Raw genomic sequence first — 13,606 nt, forward strand, 5'->3', positions numbered from 1 at the left:
CACACCCATCTATATACCTATCTACCTACTCATCCATACACTCATCCATCTACCCACCTAACACTTTCCATATTTCCTTCTTCATTCACCTTTCCTTGTATTTATATATTTATCTGCCACTCATTTCTTCTTTTATTTTCTTATTTCCTTTCTTCTATGACTAAGACATAGCCTAAAAACTCATGACTCAAGAATAAAGTTCCAGGAGGTCAGGTCCCTCCCTTAATAGACCATAAACAGAACTTGGGAAGCACAGATATTCTCTGTCTCTGTCTATGTCTCTCTCTTTCTCTCTTTCTCTTGGATTTTTCCACACAGGGTTTTTCTGTATAGCTCTGGCTGTCCTAGAACTCATTCTGTAGACCAGGATAGCCTTGAACTCACAGAGACCCACTTGCTTCTGCTTCCCAAGTGCTGGGATTAAAGGTGTGTACCACCACCTTAGCTCAGATACATTCTCTTGTCCGTACATCTTTATAGTCCCTAGAAAACATGCTCACAGACCAGTGGACTACATGGAGAAAGACCCAGTAAGCAGTGGGAGCCTACTGGTGGAGGGGCCCAGAATAGTGGCATTTAATAGCAATGTGGCTCTGATTTACATAGTGGGATGCCTCCTAATGCTTCCTGCACTCATCAGCTCCCTGTGTTCCCCTTTCCAAGCAAGATCTGGTGGGCCAGAGCTAAAGGCGGAGCCAGGGAGCTGGGTGTGGTGATAAAATGTGGTTGGAGCTGGGACTAGGAGAAAGGGCAACAGAGTCTTTCCAGATTTCTTTGGAATAAACTAGCTAGATCCATCTGTCTTGAGTTCTATTGCTCTTTTGAGGAGAGGTTCCTGGGAGAAGAGGGAGACAAGGGAGGTGGGGGAGAAAAGTGTGAGAAGGGGGAAAGAAGGAGGAGAAAAAGGAAGGGAGAACAGAGAGAAGGAGAGGAAAGGAGGAGAAAAGAGGAAGAGAAGAGAGAGGAAGGGGAAGAAGAGAAAAAGAAATAGGGAAAGAAAGGAGAGTAAAGAAGAGGAGAGGACAGGAGAGAAGAGAGGCAGGAGGAGGCAGTGTTGACTTTCCTCGGAAGCTAACCACACACAGTAGGCTGCCTTAAGAAAGAGTGTACAGCCACCTTGGAATGGGAATGTGGATCTGCTCCCTGTAGGATAGAAGGGTGTGAACCTGAGATCCCGTCTGCTAGGGATGGGACCCCAACCTCATATATTCATCTAGGTGGCAGCTGGTAAAATCAAGGCTGTGGAAGGAGAGTTGGATATAGGATCTATCTCACCCAAGGCAGACAGGATCTCCTGGACATCTACACAGCCTTCCTATAGTACCTGGTCACATTGGGCTGGCATTTGTGCTGACCTCATATACACTGCCGACAACCTAACTTGTTCCACCTCTGAGGAGCCCTGATGTGAGGAGGGGGCTCAGAGGGAACAGAGGCATCTTGATTTTGCAGATAATTTTACCTGTCGATTGCCTGCCAATCGATGGAGGCAGATAGTCTTCGTTCCCCACTAACTTACAACTTCCCAACTTGGAGGTGGTCAGCAAATGGAGCCTGGTAAAATTGACCTGGCCACCATAAAGGACCAGAGCCTTTCCTGACCCACCAATTGTTTGCTCTAAACCTACAGCCCCTCCCCTCTCTGCTGGTTCCTTGACAAAAGGTATGAGTGGCCAGGCTAATCAGGCAGTGGTGGCACACGCCTTTAATCCCAGCTCTCAGGAGGCTGGCAGATCTCCATGAGTTCGAGGCCAGCCTGGTCTACATGAGTGAGTTCTAGGATGGTAATGATAGTTACATAGAGAAACTAACTACCCTGTCTTGAGAAACTTTAAAAAAAAAAAGTGTCTGGATAGTGAAAACCTAATCATGGGAAATGAGCTGGGCTGTCACCAGGCAGCTCCTTTATCCAAACCTGTCTCTGCAGATATCAAAGGACTGCCATCCAAAGAGAGGCCCTGATGCCTCAAGGCCAATGAGAACCTACCTAAGAGTTACCATGTGTCCGTATACAGACTGGGGCTTCTTAGACCCAGAAGAACCCCTATAGCTCTGCTACCAGAGTAGATGCAGAGACTCAGGCCTATACTGGCCTAGACTGTGCCTGACAGAACACTGGGGGCCTGTGATGTCCCCACAAAGCACTTGCCACCAGCAGAGTACCCCTCACCCTGACCTGGTCTATGTCCCACAAAGACCACTAGTTCCTTGTCAACTGCCTTTGCAGAAGAGTGGGTGCACTCTGGGAATTCTCACCAGAGTACCCTAAGAAGCAGCTTGGTACAAGCCTAACCCAGGTCCTAGCCCCTCCCCTTAAACCCACAGAGGACATGTCTAATTACAGTAAACCATCTCTAAAATGGCCACTCTTGGGGGGATGGTGTACAAGATCTTTGCATGCTTAAAGAGCTTGGCAAGAACACCCAGGTCATGAATGCTAGGCCTGAGCAGTTGCATTCTGACCATGCAGATGAGGAAACTGAGGCACTGGATGGTGACCCTTCACCTTCTCCCCTTACCTCAAAGTGGCATCTCAACCCCTATCCCAATAGCTCAAGTTCCCAGAGGGAAAGGCCTGGTCCACCTCCCCTGGGTCTCATCCCCTAGCAAGCCCCTACTTCTTTAAGGCTCATCAAACCCTGTCATAACCCTGTCAGGGAAACGGAGGCAGAGGCAACCACTGATACAGTAATAATGTCACCCTGCCAGGGCCATCCTGTCCTGGGCCATCTGTCCCAGGCCTTTCCCAACACTGCCTACCTCAGGCAGACAGGGCAGTGTGAGAGCTTCTGGAATCAGCAAAGGTATGTCTGTGGGGTGCTCCAAAAGTACCAGGTATCTGGTTCCCCTCCTCAAGCCAAGATGGGGATCTGAAGGAGCTGGATGGAAGGTGGGAGAAAGCCTAAGGTCGATCCACCAGGAGGAAGACATTGTCTGGGTGAAGCTTGACCTCCCTCTGCCTTGAAGAACCGCTGACTTGGCCTAGCCTGGCTCAGCTCTGCAATCTGTGCAGAGAGCTCCAGGCCTCAGTTTCTAGTCTTCCCATTTTCAGTGCTCACCCTAGGAGGTCAAGGTTGGAGGAATTCCTCCACTGGGCTACTGCCTCTCAGATCAAGGCTCTCAATATTGTGCAAGGCCCTCTGACTAGAGCTCAGAGGATCAGAGGAACAGGTGATCCAGGAAGGAAGGAACCCTGCCTAGGTGACCCTCAGATTGTCCTATTGGTCAGCAGGTGTGGGATTAGGTCAGAAATGTTTCCAAGGTAGATGGTGACCAGGAGCAGGGCCCTTAGCAAAGCAGCATCATATGCTGAGGGAATCAGGATACAGACATCCCAGGGGCCAGATGAGCCATGCAACTCAGGGAATGGGTAGCCAGGTAGAGAGAGCCAGGCCTGTGCAGAGGATATCTGTCTACCCGAGTCTGCCCCCAGTGAGAGGAGCCATGGCTCCATGTAGAGTTGGGGCTCCAGGACAGGGGTAGTGGTTGACTCTGAGGCCCTTGAAGGCATGCTGAGCGATTATCTGTGAGCTACACGACTATGCTGCACAGGGGAGTTGTAGGGGAGGGAGGCTTTGTTTTGTTCTCTCCGTGTCACCCAGCAGTCCCCGCAGAGCCATTTGCAGCCCTGTGGAGATGCCACACCCTGCTCCCACAGGACAGGAACAAGCTGCCCTGTGTTGGGTAGGCAGGCAAAGAGAGAGCACCCCACTGGAGGAAGAGTGGCCGTCCTGTATCAGTGGGAACACTGGAGTGGTACACAGTAGCATTCCAGCCATCTGAGGGCTCTGTGAGAGGGGCTTGGCCTTGGCCTGCCCGCCTTGGGCCTGGAATGCATAAGTGTCCTGCTATGCTCACCCTGGTATACTTGGACAGGTATGAGGGCGCCTGCGGGGCCTTGGCGCCATGGCGCGCGGAGGTCAGCGGAGAGAGAGGCCCCAGGGCGCGACTTGGCCTCTGCCTGGTACGCCTGGTCTTCTATGGACACATGGGGTGAGGACTCCCTGATCTGTTCCAGCCAAAACTGACCCTGCTCAGTTCTGGCCTTCTGGGGTTTCCTGAGCGGGGACTTATTAGGTCAAATATCCCCCTCTGGGTACCAGCGACTTCTTACCACTTTAAACAGGAGAATCCCCTGGCCTCTGAGTCACCCTATGAAAGGACAGTTCCACCTCGCCCTGGGTCTCGGTTTCATTCTGAGAGGTCAGCGGTGCGCTTTGTTCTCTTTCTTCCACCATTTTGGGAAGGACATCTTTAGGGGATTCCCGGGCCCGCTGAGGTCTTAGGACTGTGGAACAGGAGTTCTTGACAGACAGGCACAGGTGCAGTCCAGCCCCAGTCCTACAGTAAGATGCCCAGGGATCTGCTGTGCCTGCCAGAGCTGTGGGCACCCTTAACTGTGTTGCCTAGACCTTGGCATTTGAGACAGCTGAGAGAGGGGGCCGAGGAAGGGCCCAGGAGGAGGGTGGGGCCGGCAGGGCTGCTTGTGTCTGCCCTTCTATGGGCACAAGGTGGCAGGGCACTGGCGTGAGGACATTTCTGAACAGGGTCACAGCTGTCGCCCGATCACCCTGTTCCACACACCCGATAGCTTGTGTCCTTACCCAGCCTGGGCAGAATGTCCTTAGAACCCTTCTTGGGCCCTCATGATATATGTCCCCCCTCCCAGGAGACAGCTCTCACAGACCTTTCTGGGGACAATGAGGCCCTGAAAACCCCAGGTTGGCACAAGGATGCTGATCCAGGTCAGGCCAGTCTCTGTTTAGCCTCCGACTCCTTTCCTGGCTAGAGGGTTCCCTGGACAGTTCTCAAACCAGGGTACACAAGGAAAGTGGGGAGCCTGAGGTTAGCCCTCTGCCCCCAACATGTACCCCTCACGGTGAGGCCTCTTTGCCATTATCTGATAGGACTGAGGTATTCCTGCTCTGTCCGCGATCTGGAGCCTGACTCCATTTTACAAGGCAGTCTGGGGCCTGCAGGGACTCTGCAACACCTGCTGAGGTGGCCTTCCCTCCTTGAGCCTGTGGGTGAACCTCAAGGACCATACCTTCCTGGACAGTCTGACATCTCTAGCAGCAGGTTCTAGGACTCCCGAGGTCTTACCTCCTTTCCGTTCCTCTTACACACCTGGACCACAACCCCCACATCCTGCTCCCATGAGGCCTCTCGTCCCTGACTGTAGAATGTCCCCTTTTGCCTCAGCCTATCCCAGAGACCTGTCATTTTCTTCTAATACCTGTTCCTGCAACTGAGCGGAGCAGTCACACATGGTTTGGCTTAGTCTCCATGTCTGCCCACTGGCAGTCCCTCCTCGTGGCCCCCAGCTTATGACCCAACACAGGGCAGAACTTAGCAGTTCTTTAACTCACAGATGTCCTTAGGCAGCTGACGGCCCATGTGTCTGTGGCAGAGGAGTGGCTCTTTTACCTCCTCTGGCATTCCCTTCCCATACTCACTGTATCTAATAGCAGTGTCTGGTCCACAAGGGGCCATTGAGAATCGCCACAGAGCAGCTTCAGGAACCTCTGAGACCAGGCCACCCCTGAGTATCTCAAGGCAGGCCAGACCCCTCAGACAAACCTACAGGTGAGGGGTCAGCAGCCTGGCCAGGATTCACAACTCCAGTTTCTCCCAACATAACTGTTGCTTTCCCACTGATCAGGCCACATCTAGGCATGCCCAGTTCCTTCCACACCAAGCATCTACCCCTTATGTTCTGGCTATGGACCCTAGCCAGGGATCTATCCTTGCCCAGTTAGGCCAGTTAAGCTGTAAAGGTAGATAGAGGAGACACACACCTCTATGGTGAAGAGGGGGTTTCTGCAGAACCTCCAAGGCCCCAGTGGGTAGCCACACTCCAAGACTCTGTCCCTGTAGGACTTGGCACAAAGCAAGCTGCCTGCTGGGGCTTAGGGGACTTACCCTACGCTGTCTTCTCCGTGCAGCTCTTCCTGCTCCTCGCAGCTTGGATTGCTGGCAGCCTCCGCCATGGGCCTGATGTCTTTGGTGTGGGTGCACTCTTTGTGGCTCCTAGTGCTTCTCTGTAGATGGGCCGTGGCCTAGAGCCCCCACCCCAGCAGGTTTCACTTCCTCCTTCTGGCAGCAGGTTGAGGTTTGGAACCTATTGGGACTTGGGTTGGGGTGTTGTTTTTTGACTATGTTGCTGCAAGAGAAGAAGAAGAAAAAAACTAAACCCAAACCACGTATCAGGAAGTGTTGAGCAAGCTGCGCCGCCTGGGGTGACAGAAAAGGGATGGGGCAGAGGTGGGTAAGGATGCTCCTCACAGTTCCGGCTAACATAGCTGGGACACCCTGTGTATCTCTAGGGTTTCTACCAGCAGTTCTGAGAGTAGCTAGCTCTCCCAGTGTCCAGAATCCATGGTCTCTTCAGCATCTGTGGACTCTGCTTTCAACTGCTTTACATGGAAATTCTCTGTGCTTCCATGTGTGCTCACAGAACATGGTGGAATCAGTTCTTGATACTTCAAGGCCTTGGACACTCTTAACTCATCTTTGCTTTCCAGCCATGTCCAGGATCCTACACATGGTGCTCTGTAGGTCTAGAGCTTGCCTCAATATAGACACCTGCGTCTCCTTCTTGTTCTGTCAGTTCAGTTCTCTTTAATCCTGTTTTTGTGCTCTGGGTATTTGGAACCAATCTTGGAGTTGGTTGATGTTCCCAGCCAAGATGGGGCGGGTCATGGGTTATCCTGTGATAACCAGGACATTAGCAGGACTGGGGGATGGACTGAGGCTTTTGGGAGGAAACCAAAAGGACTCTGGGTCATCAAGGAATGTTGGAGAGTATGAAGACCAGATTCTAAAGCTCCAGTACTTGGGTTGAGGTGTCACTGGGCCAAGTTGGGGCAGTCATAGCATGGCAGAGACTCCCTGCTTCAGATCCGCTGGCCCAAGAGATAGAACGAAAGGAGCCAGTACCATCTCAGGCAGCACTGGCCAGTGGGTAGCTCGGGAATCCTGCTATGAAGTCTTTCAGGGGAAGAGGGACAAGAGTATAGGAGAGAGCCTGGGGGTGTTGGGAAACTCAGTGGAACCCTAGAGTGGCATCTAGAAGCAGACTAGTGCTTGCAAACCTGCCTGGAGGCCATGAGTCCTTTCTTACCCATGTGGCTTAACAGTGGCAAAGCCTGGCTCGCTCTGTCCCAATCCTGAGGAAAGAGACACAAAGAAGACCCAGGTGAGCAGTGTCCAGTAGGCTGGGCCAGACCCCTGCCTGCTTCTTCTTTAGCCTCCTGTCCCGTCCCTTTTTGTACTTTGCTTCCTTGGGAGCCTCCCGAGTACTCTGTTGGTGAATGGCTGGGAGCGCATGTGGCAGGTTCTGCCATGACTCCTCTTAAGGGGTTCCCAGAGGTTCCTATGTCTGCCACGGGGCTCCTCCATCCAGGCACCTTTTCTGTGGATTCCAGCCACTATTCTTTTTGTTTGCTTGTTTGTTTTTGTTTTTTTGAGACAGGGTTTCTCTGTAGCTTTGGAACATGTCCTGGAACTAGCTCTTGTAGCCCAGGCTGGCCTCGAACTAACAGAGATCCGCCTGCCTCTGCCTTCTGAGTGCTGGGATTAAAGGTGTGTGCCACCATTGCTTGGGCCAGCCACCATTCTGTATGACCTTCCTCTGGCCTGCTGGGCCTTAGGGCTGGGGGATGGGCAGATGGAGGCTGTCTGTAGGCTGGACTGACTTCCCAATCTTCAGGGCCAACATCTTCCAGAGGGAAATTCAGATCCTGCTAGCACAGACCCTTCAGGCCTACAAAGGGAGCTTCTGCCCGAGGGGAAGTCCCAGTCTGGGTCTTCCAAAGCGGAAGTGTTATAAAGTCTGCCCCAAGAGTAGCTGTGTGGAGGGCAGGACTCCTGAAAAGGGCGTGGGTATTATACCCAAGTCATATCACGGAAATGGACTTTGCTGTCAATGTGAATTCTGGGCTGGCAAGTTGGCCTCATGGGCAAAGGTACTCGTGAGACCAAACCTGATAATCTGAGTTCAATCCCTGGGACCCACTTAGTAAAAGGAGAGAACTGATTCCCACAGATTCTTCTCTGATCTCCACATACATGCCCGGGAACATACACACACTTTTTCTGTGAATTCCAGCTTCTACTATGTATGACCTTCCTCTGGCCCGCTAGGCGTTAGGGCTGGGGGATGGGCAGGTGGAGGCCATTGGTTGTCTGTAGATTGGGCTGGCTTCCTAATTTTCAGACCTCCTGTTCAGCTAGCATTTCCAAAGGGAAATTCAGGCCCTACCAACACACACACACACACACACACACACACACACGGTTTCTCTGTAGCTTTGGGGCCTGTCCTGGAACTTGCTCCTATAGACCAGGCTGGCCTCGAACTCACAGAGATCTGCCTGTCTCTGCATCCCGAATGCTAGGATTAAAGGTCTGCGCCACCACCACCCTGCTCCATGCTTTTTTTTTTTTTTCAAACATGAGTCCTCTCTAACAGGGTTGCTGTCTTGTTATTTGATGGGCAGGCACCAGGATGGCCTCAGCAGGAGTTAACCCCATGCTTCTGTATGTCTAGTCTTCAGAGCTGAGAGCTAAGCAAATCTTTTTTCTTTGTAAGTCACCCTGCCTCAGGGGTACTGTGTAGCAGTGGAGAGTACACAAGATGCCTGGGACACGTGGGTGCTATGTGAGCTGCCTCATTCACTGTTCTAGTTCCACCTGAATTGGGAGATTTTTGCCTTCTCTGAATTTCACCCAGACCCCAGCCATCAAAGAGGGCGCCCCTGCCTGTTTGGCCTGTCTCCATCTTCCCAGGCAGATGCAGAGGCTGAGCCCTCCCATTAAGGATTGAATTGCATACTCCAACATGCATATGTTGAAGTCCTAAACCCCAGAACTTCAGAATGTGACCTTATTTGGAAATTGGTTTGTTGCAGATGTAACCAGTTAGGATGAGGTCATTGAGGGGAAGGGCCTGCTCCAATATGATTGGTGTCCTTACAAAAAGAGGAAATTTGGGCACACACACACCACACACACAAACACACACACACCACACACACACATACACACACACACACACACGAGAGAGAGAGAGAGAGAGAGAGAGAGAGAGAGAGAGAGAGAGAGAGAGAGAGAGAGAGAGAGAAAGAGAGAGAGAACCAGTGGGGGAAAAAAGGCAGAAATCGGTGATGTTTCTACAAGACAGGGGTCACCAGTCCCACAGAAGCTGAGACAGGCTGCAAAGATTCCCCCCACACACACCACTTAGCCCAGCGGGGCCTGTTCTACCTGTCTAGCCTTCTGCCTCCAGAATGAGAGCAATGTGTTCATCATTCTTAGACACTTAAATTGAAAGTGTCTCTCACAGGCTCATGTTTTGAATGCTAGGTCCCTAATTAGTGAAATTCTGTGTGTGTGTGTGTGTGTGTGTGTGTGTGTTGTTGTAGTTGTAATAAAACCCAGGACCTTAAACAAGCTAAGCAGGTGATCTACCCCTGAGCTACGCCCCCAGCCCTTTGTAGTGCTAATTTTGAAGGATGTTCTTGCAGGCTACCCACACAGACTATGAAGCCTTAGGGAGGAGGGGCCATTTCTGGCAGAAGTAGGTCTGTAAGGGCAGAGCTTTCCAGGCCCCCACTGCTTTTGTCTCGGGGCTGTTTTTTTTTTCTTCCCTACTTTCTAGCCAGCCTCTGTTGAGGTCAGGTTGTGCCCTACTCTAAGTGACTCCATATTGTATAGAACAGGGGTGGCTGAGCAGTGCTCTGGACGACACTATTTCACAAGCAACCTTGCTTTTGACTCCACTTTGATGGAGAAGAAAGACCACAACCCCTAGGTGGGTTCGGGAACTGCACCACTCATCAGGTACCACCTACCTGGTACAGACTGGCAGATGATTTATTCCTGGGAACAGAAAGGGAGCCACACTCTAACTGTGTTGGGGTGAACTGAAGCCATGGTGACAAGTGCGAGTATTAGAATCGTATCAAGAAAACCAAGCCCAAGGACTTATCAGAATGCCACCCCAAGGAAAGGGTGTAATTTCCTTACCTGGACCCCACAAACTGATGGACACTTACCCTATGATGGTATGGTCTCCACCAACCTATCTTCTGAGACCTGGGGTATGTGTGTCAAGGGCTGACAAGCAAAGGAATCCCCGACTGCCTCAGGAAGTTTAGCTCTGCTTGGTCCCCTGCTCCTGACATTTCCTTGACTGCCTGCCATCTGGACCTGAACCCCCAGTTCCCTCCTCCAGACCCTTTTGGATCTTTCACCTCACACCTGGACTCCACAGCCTCACTCTCGCGCCCCGAGAGCAGCTGCTCTCTCCAGCACTGGTCTGGGTTTATCTTATCGGTACAGACCCTCTCTCGGCCTGCCTCTGAAGCCTCTTGAACTCTGCTGGAGCCTGGGACTCGCATTCATTTCGTAAACCGCAGGTGTGACCATAGATGTAGATACATTTCCTTATTCTGGAGAGCGATCTGAGAGTTAATATTAGCAATGACGACTGGAAAACAAGAACCTGTGTTTGTTCCAGCCAGGCCACAGGGTAGGTAGGACTATCTGGCACGTTGCTGTCATTGAAACCCCTCTAAACATTACAAAAGGGCCTTGCTATTTAATACATTCTAACACTGTTTAAGACTTGAACTTTGTTTCTTATATAGTGTGCTCATGACAACCTCCATGTGAGAGATTTCTACCTCATATTCTCACTGTCCAGAAAGGAGGGCCTCTACCCTGCCTTCCTGCTGTGATGAGCTGAGCATGCTCCCAAAAACAAGCACCAAAATAAAATGGTTATTCATTAAATTGTTTCTGTCAGCTATTTGGACACACACACATATATGTATATGTACACGAGTATGTATGTATGTATGTATGTGTGTGTGTATGTATGTATACGTGTGTATATATGTACATGTATGTATGTGTGTGTATGTATATATGTATGTATGTATGTGTGATGGTTTAGTCCCCATCTACAGAACACACCAAGCTGAGCTCTGTGTGTCAGTCAAACAGGTCCAGGCCTTCCCAGGACTGGAGGGCAGAAAGCCTCTCTATCTTCTAGGACCTGAAGGGGTCATATCCACAGGTTACATGATGATGCTATGGGACTTAGGGGGCCCTACAGGGTGCCTTAGAGCCATACACACCCGCTCCCCCCTCTCGCCCTCTCCCTTCCCCATTCTCAATAGACTACTTGTTTTTCCTTTTGCTTCTCAGAACCAGTACTCCAGGTATCCTCATGTGGATCCCTTCCAAATGCTAGAACAGATTGGCTCTCGTTGACTTCAGCACTCCTGAGCCCTGGATTCGAATCCTCCCGTGTTCCAGAATCACTCTACTATACAATCCTCCACAGTGCCCCCCATCTGTCCCAGGGCTCCATTCTCTGTCACCTCTATTCCATCTGGACCAAGGAAGTGCTGAGACAGAGTCCCCAGTAGGAAGTGCTGGCACTTTAGCGATCTATGGTGTGTGTGTGTGTGTGTGTGTGTGTGTGTGGTGTGAATGTTGTCTGAGCTCCCTGCTGACAAAAGCCCACAGACACAGCCCTACCCTTGAGCATCACCCCAGATCACACACACACATCATTGTTCACTTGGAGTCATTGACTTCTCAACTCCAAGGGCCGCACAGGACCAGGGCATAGTCAGCACACCTACTACAGTGTCCAAGGTCAATAGACTGATAAAGCAAGGGAAGCTGGAGCTCTTACTGGGCTGTGCCCACTCTGCCCGGGAAGACAGGGCAAGCAGGCACAGCTGAGGAGAACGTCTGCAAAGCAGGCTGAGCAGATCACCTACAGCCCTTAGAGCTGGAAATAGCTCCCAAGGGCTACTGCCGGAAGAAGAGCTGGGCAAAGTCCATTTCCAGTTTGTTCCCAGTAAAGATGGAAATGCAAGCAGATGGTGGAGGTGGTCCCAGGAGGGCAGGGGTGTGGGCAGAGTGAGGGAATAAGGAGAAGGGTATTTTGGAGATTGGGTGGTCTTGCTTGAGTAAGGGACCACAGGGACAGTCTGGCACCCAGGTCTGGATGGTGAGCCCATGTGGGGCATTCACCAGTGGGTGAACAGAAAGAAAGGTAGGCGTGGAGGGCTGAGGTCTGCATGTCACTTGAGTTGGAGAGTACCAAAGGGACTGAGGTAATAACCTGGGATTTCTTTCTGCGGGGTTTAAAGGAAAGGAGGGCTGGGTACTGTTAGAAACAACGTTCAGGGTCACAAAGAAAGAGGCCATCTTTCCCTCTGCGGCGTCAGGGCAGGGCAAACTTCACTACTGATCAAGAGGATGTGCTCAAAGTCGAACAGCGAGAACAGGAAGTGCACTTAGCTTTTGTTCTGACTCGGGTGGTGACTGTGTCTTTCCCCCATTAGCTCGAGCCCTTAGTCTTAATTTAGTTGGCTAGTCTGGAAAGAATTGGCACACAGGGAATGGAGGAGGAAGGGGAGAAGGGTCACTGCTCCAGGCCTTCGAATTCTTGGAATGCAGCAGGGAGCCTTTGTGTAAACAAAAGTTTTACTGAGTCAGGGAATTAAACAATTTGCTTAAGTCTTACAGTGTGGGGGAGATAAGACGTTTTGAATTCCTTGTCCTAAACACAATTTTGATAGTATCCGATAGAAACGACTCATTTGATATTGCTTACAAATTCCTCCTTATTTTTAACCATTTGGTTCTTCAAACTCATTACGACGTTGCTTTTCTTTTTCTGTCCTGTCTTATAAGACACTGAAGTGGGGCGTGTGTACGTCTAGTAACAGTTACTCAGGAAGCCACAGTTGGGCTCTCACAAAGCACTAACTATCACCTCTATTTCATGCGCAAGGTTTAAGGTAAACCCAGCCTCCTAGGGGTGATTCTTTGACCAGGAGATTGACCTGACTCCATAGGAATGTTAAGTCTTTGTCTAAGCCAGAGATCCTATTCTTTTGAGCAGGAAGGGTTTTCTTTTCACAGGCCTTTATTGCTAGCTGATTATTCTACCCCTCTAGAGAACCTAAGAAGCACTTTGGAACAAGATCTGAGATCCCAAAACACTTCTGATATCTTTGGCCTCTGGCAAAGAGGAAGCTGCTAAGAATCCTAAGGACATTTCTAGCTTTTAATCAAGAAAGAAACTGGTTACTTTTCTTTGGAGTCCTTTTTGCCCTAAACAGCCTGGACAATTTCTATCTCTTGTTCCTATCCTCTTCCCTCCGAAGCTATCATCCTAACTGCCATTATATGGTTGAGTTGATGACCGGTCTGGCATCTTCCAGCTTGTCAGGTCCAAAAGAAACTGGGATCCAGAGTTTTGGCACCAGATGACTGCTCCAAGGTATGGTTGAGGAGAAGGTTTTCATTGTATATATAAAGGAGAGTGCAGCCAGAGGCGTCTGGAAGAGTCCAGAGCAGGGACAGAGGTAGTAGACTAAACATGACCAGCAGACTGAACTGGACCATGAGAGGAAAGAAAGGGAGGGGAGCAAGAGAGAAAGGGAAGAGAGAAAACAAAGACAAGAAGAGGCCAAGAGTGTGGGAGCTAAAGAGAGGGAGCAAAAAGAGCGCTTGGCTGAAATGGCAGGGTTATATAGGAAGGAGAAGCTGGGGGAAGGAAAGCCCATGAATGGGG

At 50.7% G+C, this 13,606-nt stretch overlaps 1 protein-coding gene across 3 annotated transcripts in view; it reads right to left on the reverse strand.

The window, feature by feature from the left end:
* Lsp1 (lymphocyte specific protein 1) overlaps positions 1–6,142 on the reverse strand; it is a 34,227-nt gene extending 28,085 nt beyond the window's left edge. For 2 of the 3 annotated variants that reach the window (XM_057778982.1, XM_057778983.1), the window contains exon 1: positions 5,923–6,139. In XM_057778982.1, coding sequence (XP_057634965.1) covers positions 5,923–5,990 — 68 coding nt within the window. In that variant the 5' untranslated portion in view covers positions 5,991–6,139. Of the gene's footprint in view, positions 1–5,922 lie in introns of all 3 variants that reach the window. The other variant, XM_057778985.1, reaches the window with a different exon arrangement.
* Positions 6,143–13,606: the final 7,464 nt, after the last annotated feature.

This window comes from Chionomys nivalis, chromosome 8, assembly GCF_950005125.1.
Source record: "Chionomys nivalis chromosome 8, mChiNiv1.1, whole genome shotgun sequence".
Lineage (NCBI taxonomy): Eukaryota > Metazoa > Chordata > Mammalia > Rodentia > Cricetidae > Chionomys > Chionomys nivalis.